Raw genomic sequence first — 21984 nt, 5'->3', positions numbered from 1 at the left:
TGCATGCCTGATCCTCATCTTTCATCGTTTCCTCCATATCTAATAATTTTCAAATTAATATATTGAAGTTACTAATGTGGGCCTCAACATCAGCCCCCTCTACCATCTTCAGATTAAACAACTGAAGCTTTAAGTACAAACAATTCTTAAGAGATTTCTTCACATAGATGTTATTTAATTTCACCCATGTACCTGCTATAGTTTTCTCTCTCATGACATTATAGAAGACCTCATCTACTAATCACAATTGGATAGAGGTTCTAGCTTTCTTATCCATCTTGTTCCATTCTTCTTCATTCATAGATTATAGTTGCTTTTCAAGGAGCACATCATCCAATCCTTATTGAACTAGGACACCGATCATCTTAACTTTTCATAGTTCAAAATTGCATGTACTGGAATATTTTTTTACATCGAACTTCGGGTTAGATACCACTATACCTTGCCTTCAGATTCGATCTGCTTCCTAACATTTGCTCTGATACCACTTATTGGGGAATCATAGTAGCACACAGAGATGAATCAAACAAAGTACTACCAATTGCACAACCAAGTCTAAACACACAATCTGAATTTTACGTGGAAAAATCCTTACGAAAAAACCAAAGCATAAAGCGATGAGTATGCACTATGAAAGCAGAGAGAGTTACCGATTCAAACAAGCCTCGAATCTACCTCATAAGCCCAAGAGATGCCCTTGAAACCCTTATGAATGAATTAACAGTTGATCTCTTCCTTACTCGCGCTGTCCTCTTCGCAGTAGCGGCAGGCAGTGTGGAGGCTTTTCTCTTCTAACTCACACCAGGTCTAGTTGGGACCAAAATTGATCAATGAGTTCATTTGTGCCTCGACCGCTCAAAAATTTACTGTATTGATGATCCCACCATGTCATGAAGTTTTCCATCGCTTCAGGAGATTCTGGATAAGTCGGGATCTTCAAGTTGACCGATTCCTTACAATAATGGTTGTTGAGAGTGACGTAGAACTCAGCATTAGTCACTATTAACTGATCATAGGGAGGCTAGTTGTGTGTTTTGTGGGTGAGATGGCATGGAATGTATTGGACCATTGTTGAAAGGGTGCAGATTAGCACAGTTGCTGAGCAAATAAAGAGGCATGGTATTACTCGATCCCTGCTTTCACATTTTGGCCCGATTCAACCACACCACCAAAAGGCAGGTCGTGACCGATGACATAGCAGGTCCAGGCTTGATGCGATCGACTATTATACGTCTGTCATTAGGCTCGAATTGTCCTATCAACCATCCCAATCCATAAGCATTTTCTTTTGCAAAAGCTATAAAAAGATGGCTTGCCCTGGACTTATCGAGAGAGAAGAAACCGAAAAGATAATTGTCGATGATGATATTTTTAGGGGGGATGTGCAAAATCCGGTTACCATAAGAAGAAAAAAAAATTTCTCCCTATGCCAATTGACTGAATGGAGTAGGTCAAAAGTAAGCAAAGAACCATATCTGTACTAACCAAAATGGCCCTCCTGAGGTGTGCAATCCTTTATGGGTGACTTCATAAAGACTCCAATACAAATGAGCTAGGACATACGGCGTCAAAGCTATGCGTTGGCCCTGTGCCAGGTATTTAGCCAAAGCCACATACTCGGCCGTAATCTATAAAGCACTAACACACAGAAGATGTCGGCAGATCCAGAGGAGCAGGAATGATGTATGTTCAAGTTCGTTGACCAGGCCATCGAATTTATGGTAAGCTTTCATAAAATTGGTGTAACCCTCGGTGGTCTTGCTTGGAAAATCTTTTTGCTGCCTTGAGTTAGCACCCGTATAATAAATCATTCTGAAAGGAAAAAGCTCGATCAGATGATAGATGTCTTTGATGGTAATGCTCATCGGACCGCAACTGAAGATGAAGGTGTTGGTTGAAGAGCTCTAGAATGCCACAAGAGATAGAAGAAGGGAAGGATTAACTTGATAATCAGTGAGGGAGAGTTTGATACACTCATATATCCTAATGTCCCTCCATATATTCTCATATTGGACCGATACCCAGTCGAACCATTCATTCCTTTTCGAAAGGGGCTTCAACCATACCCTCGGTGTCTTTAATGCATTAGCAATATATGGAATAGAGCCCGGTTATGATGAGAATATCTTTTACTAGAAAAATCATGAAAAATAGATCCAGAGGTCAAACCTCTTTGGTTGATACTTCTGGAGAGAATGACGGGCCAAGGTAGAAAGCCTCTTCGTTCATAGGATATTTAACGATTCTCTTCTTGGTACATTTCTTTGTAAATAGATCCATCACACCAATTATATCTAGTTGATCAAAGGAATGAGTAGACGAAGACGAGGCGGCCATTGTGAAGATGTCGAAGGGGGAAATATTTCAAGAGGAGAATAACATAGATTAGAAGCAGCCTGGAAGTGTGTCGAGAATGGATTCGAAGTGGCTAATATATAGACGCAAGTGAAAGGATGCATCTATTGCATAAATCGTGATTATTACGGCAGAACAACTATGAAGGACACATATAAGCTCAAATTCCATCCGATGCCTCGATTCGACCCGACCTGTGGTAAAATGACCGGCCGAAGGCAATTCGTGTTGAGTGGCACATGCGAACGTTTAAGGGAATCATTAATGAAACCTTGAAGATCGTTGTCTCTTTCTTTAAAAGGACAACAATGAGGGGGGCAATGTTTGTACCATATCCGGTCGAGTCCTATTTTTGGCCCATCAGGGCCGAATACGTGCAATCTGTACGAATGCACGTGCAACGGTCGCAGGATATTCTGTAGATATGTAAGGTCACATTTCATAAACAGAGCCATAACATATCAATTGCATTAAAGTGGTCGAGGAAGATACAACTGAGTCCAAATGGCTAATCAACATATGGCCAACAATTGAGTTCACACGATCACTGGACAGGTGGCAAGGAGGAAGTAAAGGAGCAAGAACGTGGGAAATATCTAGAGGCAGAGTAATGGAGAAACGGTTGTTGTAACCGTCTGAATGTGGGAAGGATCTAAAGCTATTGATTAAAGCTTATAAATAGAAAAGCAAAGCAAGTAGAAAAACTCGTCTCAAATGAAAACTTATCTTTCAATTACCTTTCAATTACCTTGTCAAATTTACATTCCTTAGTGTAATAATTTACTTTCCTTATTCAGTAATTTACTTTTCTTAGCATAACTATTTACTTTTCGCATTATCATTTGCATTCCATAGTGTAATTCGTAGTATGTAACACCCTGTACTTTCTATACTTGGGTGTTACCATGAAGACCTAACTTAGTATATACACAAACCTGACTCATTTGAGCGTTCACTTCACTCTAACATAAATTGGATTATTAGGAAACATCTCCGTTCATAGATTAAGTCATCCAACAGTTGATTTACAAGGACTATTACATCATCAAGGAACCCACATCGAAGCGTAAAAGACCAAATTCTGAGAATCCAATAGGGATGAAACATCAACTAGAGCTTTGATAGATTGACTGAGCCGTAAGAACTCAATTTTGGGAACCAGATCGTTGGATCCACCAATCATTAGTCATTGATGTCCAATCAAATAAAACCCCCACCCTAATGTAACAGATTGGCTATTCAATCCTATATTACCTATTAAATTCCATGTAATTGGTCCTATAACCCAAAATCATCGAGAAATTCATTTTACGGAATGATTTGACCATCGAATTTTCACAGATTGTGGATTAACCATAAATTTAGGGATAGTCACCATATATCTCATAAATCAGCTACAAAACACAGTCTAGATTAAACTAGAAAATTCCATTGTTGATTATCGAATTGTGAAGCAGTCCAACGATTGGATCACATAACATCAATACTTAAAAATCCAATTTTCGTATGATAAGGACCCTCGAATGAATGTAATTCAACATTCATCATAGAATTTGTGGCCTAGATCATTAGGTCCACCTATGGTTAGGCTAGCATCACTCAATGTAAAGATCCAACACTGTTCATCTAAATTAAATGATCTAATCACTAAATCCACCGCCAACTAGCCTCAAACAAGTCCAGAAACCCTGTGTTTAAAGGTAGATCAGATTTGGAATAGATCTGACTGTCGAGTCGATCAGAATCCACAAATAAAATCCAAAAATCTTATAGTATGGCCCACCTAAGCCTTGAATCAGCCGAATGATCAATATGGCAATCTAATAATACCATTGGAGTCTGATGAGTGGAGCAGATCTCACCTAAGCATCACTGTGGGCTACCTTAGAGGCGTGTGTGCACCACCTATACGTGCGTCCACCTTGCACCAGAACCATTCATACGGTTTTGACCACTGACCCAAGCAAAAGAGGAAACCTCCTCTTTTTCCTTTTCTTTTTCTTTTTCCTTTCCCTTCAGCGACTAGTAAGGTTCATCCATTTGAAATTGGCCCACCATCTGAGGTAAGATGGATGATCTGAACCATTCATCTTGGAGAACACGTGAATCAAACCAAAACCATACCCATCTTGCATGTTACTACGCATGTGCGTACATGCGAGCTTATGCTCAAGAATGCCTCACGTGGCTATTATTTCGAAAATGGGAGTTCCATTTTCTCCGTTAGCTAGCAATCCATAAGAGAAATACTCTTGTTATCCTAACCATCCATTTGGAGTAATCTCAGCCCTCCATTTATTCATGTTTTAGGGTTTCCGTGGCTATAGAAACTGCGGAAAGAATCTCCGCTATTCATTTGCTAGCACAATCTCAGCCCTCGGTTTGCTTTTAAAAGCCCATCCAAATCAATCTAGATCGTTCGAAATGAGATATTTTATTTGTGGGAATCCCAAAAACCCTAGTTCCCAGGAGAGAAACTGCATCTACGACGGTTCTTCCCATTTTTTCGAAATTGAGCCGTTTTCTTCCAAGCTCGAACCCACTGTTCAAATGGTGTACGAGCTTCGTTCCTTCTATCCTCTAAACTTCTAGGGCCCCTACGGACTGACTAAAAGAGTCAGATTGGTGGATGAGACGGTATGGTGAAGATGCCATTAATGGCTGCCTTCTTCGCCACCAATCTTCTTCATCGGCTCAAGCATTTCAAGCCGCACGGTGAAGTCTGAGTCCAGGATCCTCTAGTCATGTGGAGAGTGAAAATGGGAGAAGGAAAAGGGAGAAAGAAAAGTGAAGAAAGAAAGAAAGAGTTTGGGAGAGAAGTGGGCAGTTATTCTCGTGTCGCACTGGCTCGACTCTGAAGTGGAGTTTGAGTTGGGTGGACTCTATAGGGATGTACACTAGAAAGAGAAGAAAAAAGGAAGAAGAAAAAAAAAAGAGAGATAGAAGGTGAATCGAGTTGGGTTCAGGTTCAAGGAAGACGACCCACTGCCGAACTCATTGTCAGCTTTGACCGAGTCTGTTCGAGTTTTTGGCCAGGATTGGGTGAACTCTGACCATTTTAGTTTCTCCTGAGGTAGAAAATGATGAAAAAGGAAGAAAGGGGAAAGAAAGAGAGTTGTGGGCTGCTGAGTTGACTCAATGAGTTTTCTTAGTCTAGGCTCTAGTTTAACCCAGTAATTTGTTGGATGTGTGTGCAGGAAGAAGGAAAGAAAGAAGAAGGAAGAGATTGAGGAAGGAAAAGAAAGGGAAGTGGGGTTCGGATTATTGTCGAGTCGAGTGGATTTAATTCGCTAAGTTTGAGTCGAGTCAAGTTGCTAGGACCAGCGAAAGGGCTAAATGTTGGAGAAAAGAAAGGGAGAAAAAGAAGAAGAAATGGGAAGAATAAGACGAAAGGAAGGAGTTGATTTGTTGTGGTTGTGTAACCTTGTATTGATTCTGAAATGATTTGTGTTGATCTAATGTTTTAGAGTTAACTCAATCAAGGTACGTAGTTGTTAGATAGCTTAAAATTCTCTTTCTATTCTCAGTTGTAACTGATGCATTAGTAGCAGAATTAGGTGTTCATTCACCCTTAAAACAAATGTAGCCTAACTATCCTTGTGTGGTATTTTAGGTTAGATCAAGTGCTTTGAACCCCTTTGTGATCTCTAGTCTAGCAAGAAGAGAATCCACACTTCAAGGTGAGGATTACCTTCAAGATTTTTCTACATCTTGATAGTTAGCTTGTTTATTCATCTTCGTTCATTTATCTTATTGATTGCTTAATGTGGTTTATTGCACTTATTGATTTTGATTCCTTATAATTAATTGATGAATTGGATCTAAATTCATATATCTGAACATGCTATAGATCGTAAATTCTCTATCCTGGTTTAAATGAAATATTTCATATGGATAAGAGCTATTAATATTTTATGTGGCTTGTTTCACCTTTTGTGATTTTTATATGGTAATTTTGGAAGTCCTCGAACTAGTGGCTACTTTGTCTAATAGACTAAATGAAACATTTGATGTGGATCTACCATCTTGTGGATTATTTAGGCCTAAGTGGTTTTTAGGGAATAATCCTTTTTTTATCACATCATTGAATATAATATTTAGCCCTTGTGGCTTTAATGGAATAATAACCCTACATGGCTTTGTTGGACTATTTATGTATAACCTTGCGATGGTATATTCCACTTATCGAACTATGATTGGCCACTAGTTGGAGAGATTCGTTTTGAAACATCGTATTTGTTAGATCCCACTGAGTTGTTAGCCTATACTAGGTTTCGAACTCTTATAGTGGTTTTTAAGTTTACATAAATTGGTTGGTTGTAATTGGAATAATAATGGCTGGGCTAATCATACATTTCATGGCATGCAGGCTTTACCAGGTGGTCAATACAAGACACGGGGTTTTCATGGGTCACTACAGGTTGTACCATAGAGTATTTTACCTGGTGATCATAAGTTTTCGTTGCATGCATTCGACTACCATGGGTTGTCCTTTTCGCATGGACTTTTCCTGGTGTCTAGTTTTCCTTTGACGTACATAAAGTACTCTTCCAGGAAGTTAGGTTACCTTGGGCGTCCTTGTTGCATGGTCTTTTTCGGGTGGCTATTTCTCCTTAGGGCGTACCTTTGAGTACTTTTCCAGATGAATAGTTCTCCTTGGGCGACCTTTTTGCTAGCTGGATGTGCATCCCCAAGTCTGTGAGCATGTGCATGCATTCATGCATTTGAACAAGAACATCTTGGTGTAATTTATTCAATATATGTGTATCTGATAAACTCTGTCTTATTATTATGATGATTATTGTGAAATGTTTATTATAGACTGTTCCTAATAAACTATGCTTAGTTATCTTGATGTCTCGATAAATCTTGGGGGTTATACCTCACTACGATAGCCATTGATACTATCAAACCATATTCAGTATGCAGGAGACGTAGATGATGCGCATACTTGTGTTCATGTAGAATAGAAGGAGCCAGATGATCTTGTAACTCTCTATTGTTGATTCATTTGTATTTAATTTGTAGCAACATGTGTTGTAAAAGCTTAAGACATTGATTTGTATAAGTTTTCAGGTAACTACTTGAAATTTTGATTATGTATATTTGGACTCCCTCTTATACTTGATTTGTTTCCATTCCGTTAAATTGTTAACTCTGATAAAGAAAATAAAAAAAAATAATATACGTGAAATTTGGGCTATCATTGAAGGTTAACACTAGGGTTTTTGGAAAACGAGTAGTGTACTCGGGTTCCGAGAATCGAGGTGTTACATAGTATTAATCCTATAACTAATAACTTTAGCTATAATTAGAGTTTATGCTAGCATGCTGAACTTCGCTCGACCACCAGAAGAGTATCCTTCAATAGTTGATAGCGACCGATTGTAAGGATTTCTTTTCTATTATATCTTATTTTTACTGAAAAATCATTTCGTATGGAAGGCATAGGAGTAACCCATCATCAGAGGACGAACCCCAACCTCTGACTATCGCCTGATCAATTTACATATTAAGCGGGTGACTGAATAGCCGACTAATCTTCTTAGACCTCGGTCATACTTTGTGTCTGCCTACTTCGGCACTCAGGGTTATTGTTGTTCGATTTGGATTAGACCCGCAATCCCAATTCTGGCAGGCCCGTGCCCCATCCGTGTCGGAAGAAGATCGGAAAATGGTTGAACAACATCCACCCTAGCCAATTAAGCATCTCCATCACCAAGACTCACACGTGTACTGACATAAGTATCAATTGAAGTAAAGGAGTAGAGCAAGGGTTAATAACATCGATCATCTCTTCACGTGAAGAGTATCAGGATTCCTCACCTTTGTACGCACAACTCCTCTAAGCAACAAATCAAGCCTACACTCATCATTCTCATTTTATTGCATCTAACATCCACATCATTATATACTTCCCGATCCTCCTCCTTTCTGGACATTTCAAGCGTATGCTTTGAGGTTTGTTGGGTTACTTAATCCTACCACATTAGAAACCTAGAATCGACTAGTCTATTTTCCTTTTTCTTAGTCCTTGGATACTGGTCGCTGCATAATCGATATGTGTTCCACTATTTCTATCTCCAAGTTGGGTCCAAGCAGTTAGGGTGTACTTTTATGCAACACCCCGTACTTTTTAGTACTCGGGTGTTACCGTGTAACCTAACATAGTATAAGTATCGACCTAGCTTATGTGAATGTTCACCTTTAATCTAGCCAAAGTCCGATCATTGTGAGTAATCTCCACCCATAGATCAAGCCATCCATCAATTGAATTCCAAGATGACCACCAAATCATCGGGTCCACCATTCAACAGGTTTACAACATTTTGTTGTATGGTCCATCATTCAAAAACACAAATAGGATTATCTGGGCTCATATTCAACTCCCAGAACACACCTAAACATTCTTTAGGATCCCTAGGGTTATTAATAATTAAATATTAGTCAATCCAACCGTTGGATTGTTTGAGTGCTCAGTAAACCAAGATTTGGTAACTTGATGTTCATGTGGTATGACCCATGTAGCAGTTAAAAACTTACACTAAGAATCAAGTACATTATTTATAAGGATTGATCTACCATAAGGATAATTCTATTTAAAAGAAAACACTACAATTTTAAGATTAAGGTAATATTGATAATAGAAATTTATATTACGAAAGATGTTATCATAAAGGCATTAATAGCAAAAACTCATCAAATAAGCTTCATAATCATCCAAACAAATTCCTAGGACCCTTTGACTGTTGAAATTCGGATTGAAATCAATTCAACCATTGGATTAATAAAAGTCAGTAAAATAACTCAAAATCAAGTTGTATGGTCCACCTAAGCGTTCAATCTGCCACAACGTCTAATAGCTGGCTTATCTAGGCAAGTAGCAAGGAATGGGCGGAGTGGATGTCACTAAGCATCACAGTGCACCCTACTTTTGACCTGCGGGTGTGCACCAACTCTTGTGCACACGCGGTGCACTGAATCCGTATCCAGTGAAATCGGGTGTTGTCCGATGTAATTCGAAAAGGGAATGGAAATCCCTTCCTTTCGTTTTCCCGCTCGAACGAGATTTAAACGGACGATGTCCGTTCTCAAGAGAGCATGGCCCACCATGATCTTCCAGCTGGATTATCGGAACCATCCATCAAGTGAGGCCCTCTATAATCCGACCAAGCTGTGGCCCTCCCCGCATGTGGAAACACGTGTGCACATGCATGGTTCGAGCAAACGGGTGCATTGCGTACGGCGATCCTTCCGAAAACGGAATTTTCCCGTTTTTAACTCTATGAGCTGGCAATCTGAGAGAATTTCTCATTTCATCTCCACCCTCCAATGCAAGAAATCCTAGCCGTATAGGCTTAGTGATTGTAGGGTTTTCTAGGCTACAGAAGGAATCTTTGCCGTTTTGAGGTTGGCATGATCACAACCATTAGGTTGCTTCTAGAAACCTCCCTAATCATCTCAATTGTCTTTGTTAGGGCGACTCAAAGCTTCCCACAACAGAAACAGATGCTTCTCGCACAATGACTCAACTTTTCACAAAAACATGTATTGGAGAGAGACTTGGAACCCAGTAAGGTTTCGTGGTTGTCCATCCAAAAAGTGGGTCCCACAAGCTTTGTGGGACCGATCTAGTTCGTACCAGATTAAAAGATAACCCACTCAATCAGATTCCACCATGATCATGGCCATTATCTTCTCCAATCGGCCAAAGAACAACCCTATCCGTAAACGGGTCATGATCTCTGATCAGAGTCGACCATCTGGTAGGTCACTTACCCAGAAACACATTGATCAGGGCGGATCGAATCATGTCATCGATTTTTTTTATAGGTAGTGATTTTTAACAAAAACCTTTGAGACCGCAAGCAGATTAACTCACGGACCCACAACTAATCCCTAGATTAGGATTCGAACACTCTAGAGGATCATGGAATGTTATAAATAGGCTACCTTTTTAGGGCAGCCATTCTAAAATTAGGAAAAAAAAAAATCAGGTGATGGAGTGTGCCGCTTCGTTTTTCTTCCTTTTACTACACTGAATTGGGTTGTGACTCGGTCCAAGCCATACGTTTGGACTCTAGTCTAGGTCAAGTCCAGACCCTGTCTGGTCAAGAGAGGGAAAAGGGAGAGAAAAAAAGAAGGGAATGAGAGAAGGGAGGCAAGTGAATCGTCCACCATCCGCACCACCGTCACCGAGTCGACTAGGCCATCCATCACTGAGTCAAGTTGGGTTGAGTCAGGTCAGGTCTGGCATCCATTGTTGGAGCAGGAAGAGAGTGAAGAAAGAAATGAGGTGAGATAAGGAAGGAAAAGGAAGAAGGAGAGAGAGAGCACTACCAAAAGGAGGAGCAAAGGATACAGAGTATGGGGGATTTAAGCTACGAATATAAACTCTAACTAAATTGCTACAGCTTTAATCCGTAGTGAAATTCCATTAAGCCCCACTAGACACTGACGGTCCTATAAGGGGTTCTATGAGCCTACTGCAATGTATATATTTTATCTAAGCCGTCCATACATTTTGAAAGCTCATTTTAGGACATGTGCCCAGAAATGAAGGCAGATCAAGACTCAAGTGGTACACACAGTAGGAAACAGTGGATATTAAGCGTTTACTGTTAAAATTTTCTTGGTAGTTGTGTGGTCCACTTGGGCCTTCGATCTCCCTCCTTTTAGGTATCAAGACTATAATTAGCTATCATAATTAATGGACGGCGTGGATAAAAAGCATAAATCACTGTGGGCCCCGTGGAGCCCTTAGTAGGAACGCCGTCTTTAGCTCCGTCCGAATGTAATTTCCATTCGCGCCTAAAAACAGCCTGCTAGGTTTTTTTCCCATTCCCGCGTGCCCCTCTCTCTCCCCCTCTCCCTCTCTTTCTCCATCTTATGCTAACAGTAATCTGGAGAGGATGAGATGTCTCTCCATGCGATGAAGAAAGAACTCATGCTAACATCAATATGTAGAAGCTCGACCAGCAACTCCAATCCCTCTCTCAGAGATCAAAATCCCCCTCCAAGAACAAAAGGGCTTGCCCCTCCTCCCCTCTCCTTTGGTACTCTCTCTCTCTCTCTCTCTCTCTCTCTCTCTCTCTCTCTCTCTCTCTGTGTGTGTGTGTGTGTGTGTGTGTGTGTGTGTGTGTGTGTGTGTGTGTGTGTGTGTTTATTCATTTTTCTTTCAGGCATTGAGGATTTGGGAGTTTGTGGATCTTAGGAATTTGGGAGTTGTAGATTTTAGAAAATGGGGAATTGGGGATTTTAGGAATTTGAGGATAGTGGGGACTTTCATATTGAATCCATCATCATCAAGGAATCAGATAATGTTGTGGTGGGCCCTGATGATTTCAAGACGTTCGATGGTTTGGGAATGTTGGACTGTTCATCGGTGGAGATCGAGATTTTGGAATCCACTTTCCAGAAATGGGTCCATGATATTCCTAGTTCTGGTAAGGTAATTAGTTTGACTTCCATACCTTTTTTTTTTTGCACAAACGGTTTACACATGTTTTCTTGAATTTGTTCCAAATTAGGTGTTCTGTTGTGAATTTTATTTCCTCAGAGTGTTTGAAAGTTACTAGATTGTGAATAGGAAATAAAACATGTAATGATATTTAGTAGATAATATCTGTTAATAATCGGCAACATCACCTGAAATGGGAGTCCCCTTGTCCCGCCACTCCGTTTTGTGGACAGGCGAACCACGTAAAAAGCTGATAGATCAAACTATCCTGAATGCACTCGTGTAGATTGAATGGCTGGCTTTTATTATTTCATCTGGCAGTTCGCACACCATAGCAGGGTCATGGCATTGTCCCAATTAGTAAACTTTTTACCCTGTGGACCATCTATGGTGGGCCCACTGGATGAGTGGTTCTGATCAAGGAAACTCTTTAAAGTGAGGTGATGTGTAATTGGGCATGTTCATATGTTGCTGATAGGAAATACACACAATCTAACCTAACAACATATTCAAAAACTGATGGGTGTACCACCATTACATGCATCAAACAAAATTTTGCAAGTGGTTGAAACTTTGTTTAAAATGTATATGATGAAATGTCAGCCAAGTTGGACCTGAATTGGTTACGAAATTTTATGACCATGGAGCATTGCATGTGACTCTATTTTCCATGGATCAGTGTAAAATTTTATTTGAATCAATTGAGTTAAAATGATGATTGGCAGATCTGGGCTATATAATTGAAAACAGAACTGACCAATTATTAGAATTGAGATCACCACCCTCGGCCATTGTCAACATATATAAGGACCGGATCTTGGTGCCTCCTTTTCTTTATGCTTCAATGGTTTGGATCTTTCCAACCTATGTTGAGCTCTTTAATCTACAGTCCAGATGAAACTGTAGGAGGGCTTGGCATCACAGTTGGGTGTAAGAGGGTTGAGGAACCTAAGAGCTTTATTTATAAGAACTACAAGTGTTTCCACAACTCCCAAAACACATGGATGCACAATCAACACCCTCTTTGGCTAAGGACTCTGCCATATTAATGTTGGTCTCTCTACTGACATTGGTAAATGAAATGTTTAGCCAATATGGTGAATCTCCTCAAAAATGAAGGATTGCTTCATTGTTTTGTCATCACCCTTCTAGGCCCAGGAGATGGCAATCAGGAATCCCCATGAAATTTGAAACTAACCTTGCATGTCTCATTAGAAGCAAAGTCATACTGATATGATTTGCAAAGTCAAATTGTAATTCCACTATCAGTGAATCTGGTCTGTCCTTATACATCTTCCTTCTTGCCTCTATGATTTTTTGTGCTATGATGACTGCATGGGTGTCCATCTTATTCATCCATCTATTGATTTGATTTTCCTTTGTGTGTTTCTACTGATAATAAATGTACGAACTGCTAAAGTTACTTTTTCTTTCATCTCAAGTTTGTTTTTGTATTCCTTGCTCTTATCTTTCAGAGTTTGATAATCTGGTGTTTACTATCCCCTCTGTATTTGACTAAATCACACTTGTTCTATATTTGACTTAATGGGCTTTTAGCTACTTTTGATTACATAGTCATCAAGTTTTCATGGTGGATTCTATGTTTCTCATTAGTTCATTTCATGGTGGATTCTATCCCCTCATCAGTGCCATACAAAACTGTAATTTAGCCAAAAATTTTCAGTGGCTGATTTTAGATGCTATAATTCTGACTGAAATTTAAATTAAAAAAAAATGCTTATTTTTCATAATGAAGTGGATGGGAAAGAAGATCACATTTAATTGTGACGCTTAGGTTAATGGGTTTTCAGGGCCCGTTTTGAAGATATCAACCAAAACTGGCCCGATTTGGTGATTTTTCCTTATTATTGTTACTTTTGCTAATATCATTCCTTGAAGGGGGATTCAAAAGGCGAAGTTGGATTCTTTGGTTTCTCGGGGGCCTGTTTTGATATGCTTGATAAGTTTTTTCTCTTTTTGAGCCAGCAGCACATCAGCTACTTGTCAGAAGTTAATTTAGTAATCTCCTCTCCAAAAATTGCTTAATTATAGGTCATATCTCTCTACATGTCACATTAGTTATATATGAAAAGATCATCAACTATTCACTCAAGATCATCAGCTATCTACCCTGTTTCAATCTAGAAAAGGAAAAGCACTATTTGGTCTAGCTGGATGTATCTAACTAATAAATTGGACCTTACTAATAAATTGGAATTTTTTATTTAGTAAATGTTTTCTTGATGTACATGCACTGCAGTTCCATTAAATTCTCAACCCTGATCATTCCAGTGATTATAATGCAGGAAATGGTTTGTTTATGTTTAAAGTGGCTAGGAGATGTATTGGTGTGAATTTTCTTGGGCTGGAAATAAATAAGAAGGTAAATATTTCTTTTTTCTTTTTAATTGGTGAAAGCGACTTCCATGCTTTAACAAATTTCGATCTGGTGCAGCTTGTGAAACGATGTCTAGATTTTGTTCAACAACAAGGCTTGAAGAATGTGTGAGTGCTCTTCTTTTAAGCATGGTTAATCTGGATCTTTTTACTAGATGTAACATAGACTTCTCTGTTACTTCTCTGTGTTTCCTTTCTAGTCCGGTACATTGTACTTTCATAAAAGATGCATGTTGAGACTGAACTCTAATCCAGCCTCAATGATTAAAAAATAATAATAATAAATAATTAAAAATAAATAAATAAATAAATAATTGCTGATTTGTCCAATCTGGATAGTTTCCTGATTTGTCCAATCTGTACAAATGGGGCCTATGGTTTGGTGAACCAGACCATTAGTATGATTTGGCATTAGAATCAGTTTGGTATGTTCCTAAGTTTTCCAGATTGGAAGATCCAACCCATTTGATTACAGACCTTTTTCTAACCATTTTCACAATGTTTTTCCTAACCAGCATAGACCAGCCCTTACCACGCCATTTCGTAACAAGCCCTTGCAACTGAGCACAGCTCTCTATTAACAACAGCACCTATCTATCAACAGCCACCGCCATCCAATGAAAAGAAGCTGAAAGAAGATACACTTGGTTGGAACATTGGCCTCATCATGGACTCAATAATCAGAAGGCTGACAACAACACTACTCACCAAATATAACAAAAAAGCCTCACCATATCATCATCTGAGTCTTAACCCAACTAATTGGGGTCAGCTACATGAATCCTGTTTTGCCACTCCTCTCCATCACGGATAATATCCTTCGCTTCTAGTGATATTGTTGCAATTTTGTTTTGTTGGGTGATGTGGAATTTTCTTTGTTGAACTGGATCCCTATTTATCATTGGGTGGAAAGATATGTTCTGTTTCTTTTTTATATTTATTTCCTTTTGTTAATTGTGGACTTTGTTCTAGGTTGAAATTGCAGGAAGATTTTAGGCAAGGAAATTAGGTTGACATGGGAAGAAGACAAGCTGTAGGTAATATGCATTTTGGTGTTGTATGTTTCTTTTGGGGAGAACATGGTTTATTCAGGACCTCTAGCTTACATGTACCTTCAGCTTGGTTACAGACCTGGAGACTTCCATGAAAAAATTTAGTATGTTGAGTGCACAAAACAGTTACATTTCTTTCAATCTGTTGGCAGGATTTGTCTGAGCAAGCTGTAAATGCATTTAGAGTCATGAGAGCTAATGGTATAAATCCCAGTGTTTTAGTCCTTAATTTGTGGATTAATGCATTTGGTGAGGATAGACAGGATGTCGAAGCCTTTGGTGTGTTACAGTATATGAAGGACAATGTAAGATACCAATAAATCTCTCTTTAGTTTATTATATTATGTGATATCATCTTGCAAAAATATATTCACCACTTGTTGAATTTGAATTCAGTTTACTAAGTTTATATGCTGCTTTTGAAGCTATTGGATTTGAAGCCAGATGTTGTGACATATACGACCCTTATGAAAGCTCTAATCCGCACAGAGAAGTTTGAGAAGGTACTTCTTTCGAGCTCAATAGTAACATATATAATCTCAGACAGTTTTCAGAAGAAAGAATTCCTTTCAATGGTTGAATCCTCTGCTCCTCTTCCTAGTATTGTTGCTTCTATTATGTAATTGGGCATTCTCATGTGCATTGGTGGCTTGGTGTCCATTTGGTCTGTGGTGCTGCTTATTTTTGTCATGACTTGTCTCACTCCTATATAAAAAAAATAATCACACAAGCATTTGATTGCCTCCATACTAAAGAGATGGGATAGTGCCTCCTATTGGGATATCTTGTATCGTATATTGTGAATTGGAAAATAATGTTTAATAATGGATTGTGTCAGGTTCCAGCTGTATATGAAGAGGTGATTTTATTTGGGTGTACTCCTGACAGAAAAGCTAGAGGAATGTTGCATTCAGCACTCCGTTACATGAAATAGACATTGAGTTCATAGCTGATAAAAAAAAAAAAAGATCCAATCAAGCCCACATTGTACTTGAGCTCAATTAATTGAAAGATATAGTTGATTCAAAGGTATTTTTCTTATACATGAACTGCTTAGTTCCATTGCCTTATGTTTTGTCTTCCAATTATGATTATAATGTTGCAGAATTCTTCAACCATGAAAACGGTAGAAATGGCATTATTTATTTTTTCTTTCAAGACAGGTTTACTATCCCAACTTTTCATTCCCATCTCACATTTTTTGTATTATTGGACAATACTTTTTGTCATGACTTCAATTTCTGACAATGCTGTTTTATTTTTACTCATAGCTCTGAGAAGTTTAGTTAGAGTTTGGGAATTCTTGAATTTGGGTCGTTTTGGTGAAATGGTTTGTGTTCTGTTTGGTTTTTGCTTTGGTTTTTGGTCTTTGAAATTGTTGAATTTGGTGGGTTTTTTGTGAAATGGGTTTTGCTGGTGGGTTTTGCAAGGTTACTATTTATTGATAATAGTTCTAGTGGGAATGCCACTCTAGCGAAGGTATTTTCACTCTCTGTCTATCTCTTGATTTAACGTTTGAATTTCTTTTTTGTTTTGTTTTGTTTTGTTTTTTTTTTTTTTTTTCCTGATGTTTTGGGTATGTTGTAGTTTCAGATTGGATTTGAATGAAATGTAAGAACATTTTGAGTGCAACTTCCTCTTCACGAATTTTGAACGGTGTTATTGTAATTTGGTAAATAGCATATCCAAACACTGCCTTATTCTTAAATAAAAACCGAGAACAACTACTAAGAATGCCCTTCAATTTCTTCTTCATCCATCTCCATCGTTGATCGTCAGTCAAAAACAGGATGTGGAGTTCGATCCTTGTTCACCTGAGTACATTGAAGCTTATCTGAATCTCCCTGAAGTGCAGAAGTCTCTCCACGCGAATGTCACCGGCCTTCCACATCCATGGATATCCTGCAGGTATCACCATTTTTTTTAAAAATACCCCACAGAGTCATTTCTGTTAATATTTGAATCCTTATGTGCTAATTTAGATTACATCTGGTTTCTACTCTGGATGAAAAACAGCTCTAAAATTCATAGTCTGTGGACAGACTGGTCTACTACGATACTGCCGATCATTCAAGAGCTGATGGCCAATAATTTAAGAGAGTGGATTTACAGGCATTGTAGGGCTGTAAATTACAGTCAAAAGGTTTGGATTCTAGTGCATTCCAATTACAAGCAACCAAACACAATCGAGGATTCATAATCACATTGATTTCAATGTAATTGTAATTTAGATTCCAATGCATTCCAGATAAAAGTTCCCAAACGGGCCATCAAACACACTCAAATACAAGGTGCCAACCGTCCCAAGTGTCTTGATCCATCAATACCTTTTAGCTTAGAAATTTCAGTGTATAGTGAGATTAGTCTTGGACAAGGCACGGTAATGATAATGAGTGAAATTAGTCTTGGGAGCTTTTTGCTGGCTGTTGTATTCAGTTTTTCTTTTGAAGGTCTAGTTGTTCTGTAAATTGATAGACTTTCCTTGGTGAGCTTAGCTGGGTTGTCTAGACTATGGCATGTGAAGAACATTATCTTGAACCTGCTAAAATTTGGTTTTGACAGATCTCTGATTTTGTTATTTTGCATTTTCATTGTGTCATTTGAAACACTTTATCAATCAAAACCTTCCTTACTATGAATCGCTTTCAATCATTTTCTTCTATTATGTAAAATATATATATAAAAATTTGTGAACAAATCTTAGCTAAGGATGCATTTTCCTTACCAGGTGGATCACTTTTTCTTTTTGATCGGAAGGTACTGAGATACATCCGCAAGGATGGCCATAACTGGAGGAAAAATAAAGATGGAAAAACAATGAAAGAAGCTCATGAGAGGCTAAAAGTAAGTATCTCGGAGTGGGATTCTTTTATTTGTACTTTCAGGATGCTATCCTCAATATTTTTTTTTTTTTTTTTATATATATATATATATATATATATATATATATATATATATATATATATATTGCAATGAAATGAAGTATGTATAAATCAAGGTGTCCCATATCGGTATCGGTTGGCGTAACGGTGCCTTCCAAAACCGATATGGATACGGGGCGTAACGGCCCATAATAGCACAATTTTTTATTTTTTATTTTTTTTTGCCAAAAAAAATGAAAAAATATGGATTAACCGGAATATTCTAAGCATTCCAAATATGCATTCATTTATAAATTGGAACATGTTTATGGTAGTGTAACGGTTCATTGTTTGGTGAGAAGTTGTATCAGACTATTTGATTAATTTTTTAACCAGGTAACCTGAATTTGACTACAAAATTCATATATTTAATTTTCTAAATATCTAATTTATATACTTAACAATTTGATATCATTTCTCACAGTAGTTCTTTAAAAAAATGAAATTAAATTCAGGTAGATGGCGTTGCCAATTTCGGGCCGACTTGGAGGACCAATCTATGCCCCAAATTAGCCTCAAATTCATGCAATTTATTGCCATTATCCCACTTATGAATTGGTGGACATTTATTGGATAGTGAATCATGAAAAAAAATCAAAAGGCCCTATTTTAAAAAATAAAAGTCTACAAAATAACAATTAAAACTATTCAAATAATTTGATTTTGGCATTGTGAGTTAGCAATTGGAGTTCATAATTTAATTGGTAAATTTTAAGTTAATATATGTCTCGTGTACAATTTTTTAAGGGCCCGAATTTGGCGGGACTCGGATTGTGAAGTGTAGCACACGTGTCAAAGTTTTTTGAACCCCACCCATGATGAATGTGTTATATCTAAACCATCCATTCATTTGACGAGATCGTCTTAAGGTTTGACACGAAAAATAATACAGATCTAATTATCAAGTGGACCACACTGCAAAAAGCAATGGGGGATTGAACGTCTACCATCAAAATCTTTTTTGGGATCACGGAACTTTTGGATCAATATGAAATTTGTTTTTCTCTTCATTCAGGTCTTTTTGACCTTATGAAAAAATTGGATGGAAAATAAACGTTATGGTGGGCCTACGAATTGTTTAACGGTGAAAATCATCATCTCTGCTACTATTTTTGGTGTGGTCTAAACGATCTTTGGTTACGATTCATTTTTTGGGTAATGTTGTAAAATGATATTTAAAAATAGATGAACGGTGTAGATATAATAAATACATCACTGTGGAGCCCATATAACTTTGATCTCCTTTGAACTGTTCGTACAACTCGGAGCTTGAGGAGTGTCAGCGCTCCTCTTAGCGTGACACGTACCTACAACAACTAAGCTGGTGGTGTGGTACACCTGCAAAAAGAAAAAGAAAAGGAGGGAAACCGAAAAGAAAAAAGAGGGAAAGAAGAGAGAAGAAAAAAGAGGGAAAGAATAGAGAGAGAGAGAGAGAGAGAGAGAGAGAGAGAGAGAGAGAGAGAGAAGAAGAAGAAAAAAAAAAGAAGAAGAAGAATTGTGAGAGTAGAGGTGTGGATGTCGAATTTAAGCGAGTTGACTTAGTGAACTATCAAGGCACGTAACAGCTGTTATAGGTCCGTAACAGCCGTTATGGCTCGTAACGGCCATTTCGACCCCGTATCGCGTAACGGTGTCGGCCGTTAACGTAACGTATCGGCCGATACAGCCGTATCGTAACGGATACGGGACACCTTGGCATAAATGTTTATCAGTAAGAAAAAAGTTGCGATGGATATTTTCTACTGTTTCATCGGGATCATGTTTTGTTGTCACTAATTTAAAGCATTTTCTTGGAGATCTTTCTTAACAATTTATGGCTCGGATTTACTAAATCTTGAAACCCCTGTACAAATTTAGGCTGGAAGTGTTGATGTTTTACACTGTTACCATTCTTCCTTCCAATAGGAAAAGCTAAGGTATGATTTTTTGGAGTGCATCACTCGTTATCTGCAAATTTAATGTTTTTCTTCAAGTTCCTCATCTCATGCCCTCCATTAACAGATAGAATGAGAAGGAAAAGATGTAACCATTACAGCTTTCTGAAAGATGGTGGGTTATACCCTCCAGGTGCGTGTGCTCTTTCTTTTAAGCTGTGATGCCAATGACCAGTATGTGATCAATAGGTTTATTCACAAGTTGCTTGTGTATGTTGCACTCTTTTTGGAAATGTGAATGCCGGATGCATCGTATGATTTGATTACTATTTGTAATATGAATGCATCGTTTTATTTCCTGATTGCATTTTATGTACTAATCTTAGCAGCATTAGTTGTATTAGCTTAGATGAGTTGATCAATCACAACAAGTTCTTAACAATTGTATTGCTACGGATTTCATTCTACTTTTAGCTACAGATATTATCCACAATTGTATGTGCATTTCGCGACAGAAAGTATAGCTACGGATTATATTCGTAGCTATTGATATGTATTGCTACGGATTTAATCCGTAGCCAAAGACTTTTGACCTTTACTACACCACTAATTGCTACGGTCGTGATACGAACTATAACTGTAGCAATAGGTCTTTAGCTACGGTTTTTATCCGTAGCCTTTGCCCCTTTTCTGGTAGTGAGAGTAGGGGCAGCTAGATGTTCATGTCACAGTGAGTTGACTCGACCGAGTCACTGGGTTAAGTCGAGCTGAGTTCGATTGGGTCCATTGTTGGACATCTTCCAGTAGAAAGAGAGGATAATGGATAGGAAGAACGAAGAAGAGCAATAAGAAGAAGAAGAAGAAGAAGAGAGAGAGAGAGAGAGAGAGAGAGAGAGAGAGAGAGAGAGAGAACCATAGGTTAAGTCAACTCAGGGTTGAGTTGACTGGCTAAGTCGCATCGTATTAGAATCTGGTTGACTCCGGGCTGACGTGTTGTTAAGTTAATCAAGAGGTAAGGTTCGCCTCCAAGCCACATTTAAATCGCATCGAGGTGAGCTACCGAATCGACTAATGATTCAATCATGAGGACGCATGCACTTCCTAATGACAATAGTTGGCGATTGTGATTCGACTCATAAGGTGATGATTTCTTCTCCTTGAACTTTCCTTCTTCCATGTTAGCTTAAGTGATAATTCAACTTTTATTTCAACTAATGACTGATATCTCTAATTTATGATTACTTGTGCTAGTTATTGAATCTGATTATCAAATTATATGCTCAACATTTATCTTGTATGAACATCTTTATGTTATACTTGTACATCTTCTCATGCTTATAGATTGCTTAAATGGACTAGCTGTTTGAAAAGTCCATTCTCTTACTTAAACTGGTCAACTGTTTGAAAGACCTGTTCCCTTACAAATTGAATGAGCCAACTATTTGAAAGACCCATTCTCTTACTTCAGTGGACTGACTGTTTGAAAGGTTCACTATTTTACATGAGCGGGTTAACTACTTGAAAGACCTGTTCCTTTGCAAGTTGAATGGATCGACTGATTAAAAGACCCATTCTCTTGTATGAGTGGACCAACTATTTGAAAAGTCTGTTCTCTTATTAGGGATGAGCCGACTGTTTGAAAGGTCCATCTTCATGCATGAATGAGCCGATTGTTTGAAAGGTATATTCTTTGCTTAAGTGAGCCGACTATTTGAAAGGCCCACTATCTTACTTGAGTGGGTCGACTATTTGAAAGACTCGTTCCTTTGCAAGTTGAATGAGTTGACTATTTGAAAGACCTATTCTCTTATTTGATAGCCGACTGTTCGAAAGGTCCATCCACTTACTAGGAATGAGACGACTGTTTGAAAGGCTTATTCTCTTGCATTAATGGACTGACTGTTTGAAAGGTCCATATTAAACAG

General features: G+C 38.2%; 1 protein-coding gene across 7 annotated transcripts; it reads left to right on the top strand.

Annotated features, from left to right (window-relative positions):
• The first annotated feature begins 11088 nt into the window (after nucleotides 1-11088).
• LOC131248723 (pentatricopeptide repeat-containing protein At5g42310, chloroplastic-like) lies at nucleotides 11089-16256 on the top strand. 7 transcript variants are annotated; one of them, XM_058249143.1, is made up of 6 exons: nucleotides 11144-11411; nucleotides 14122-14321; nucleotides 15198-15245; nucleotides 15417-15569; nucleotides 15690-15767; nucleotides 16103-16256. In XM_058249143.1, exons 3-6 carry the CDS (start codon nucleotides 15228-15230, stop codon nucleotides 16196-16198), a joined length of 345 nt encoding a protein of 114 aa, XP_058105126.1. In that variant the 5' UTR covers nucleotides 11144-11411; nucleotides 14122-14321; nucleotides 15198-15227; the 3' UTR covers nucleotides 16199-16256. The 7 variants fall into 7 exon arrangements, 3 of the variants coding, with proteins under 3 accessions (XP_058105125.1, XP_058105124.1, XP_058105126.1); XM_058249142.1 differs by lacking the exon at nucleotides 16103-16256 and having other exon boundaries at nucleotides 11089-11411; nucleotides 14271-14320; nucleotides 15185-15245; nucleotides 15690-16077; XM_058249141.1 differs by lacking the exon at nucleotides 16103-16256 and having other exon boundaries at nucleotides 11142-11411; nucleotides 15690-16077.
• The last annotated feature ends 5728 nt before the right edge of the window (nucleotides 16257-21984 follow it).

This window comes from Magnolia sinica, chromosome 6 (genome assembly GCF_029962835.1).
Source record: "Magnolia sinica isolate HGM2019 chromosome 6, MsV1, whole genome shotgun sequence".
NCBI classification, from domain to species: Eukaryota; Viridiplantae; Streptophyta; class Magnoliopsida; order Magnoliales; family Magnoliaceae; genus Magnolia; species Magnolia sinica.
Note: the sequence above shows the minus strand (reverse complement) of the source record. Positions and strands in the feature narration are given on the sequence as shown.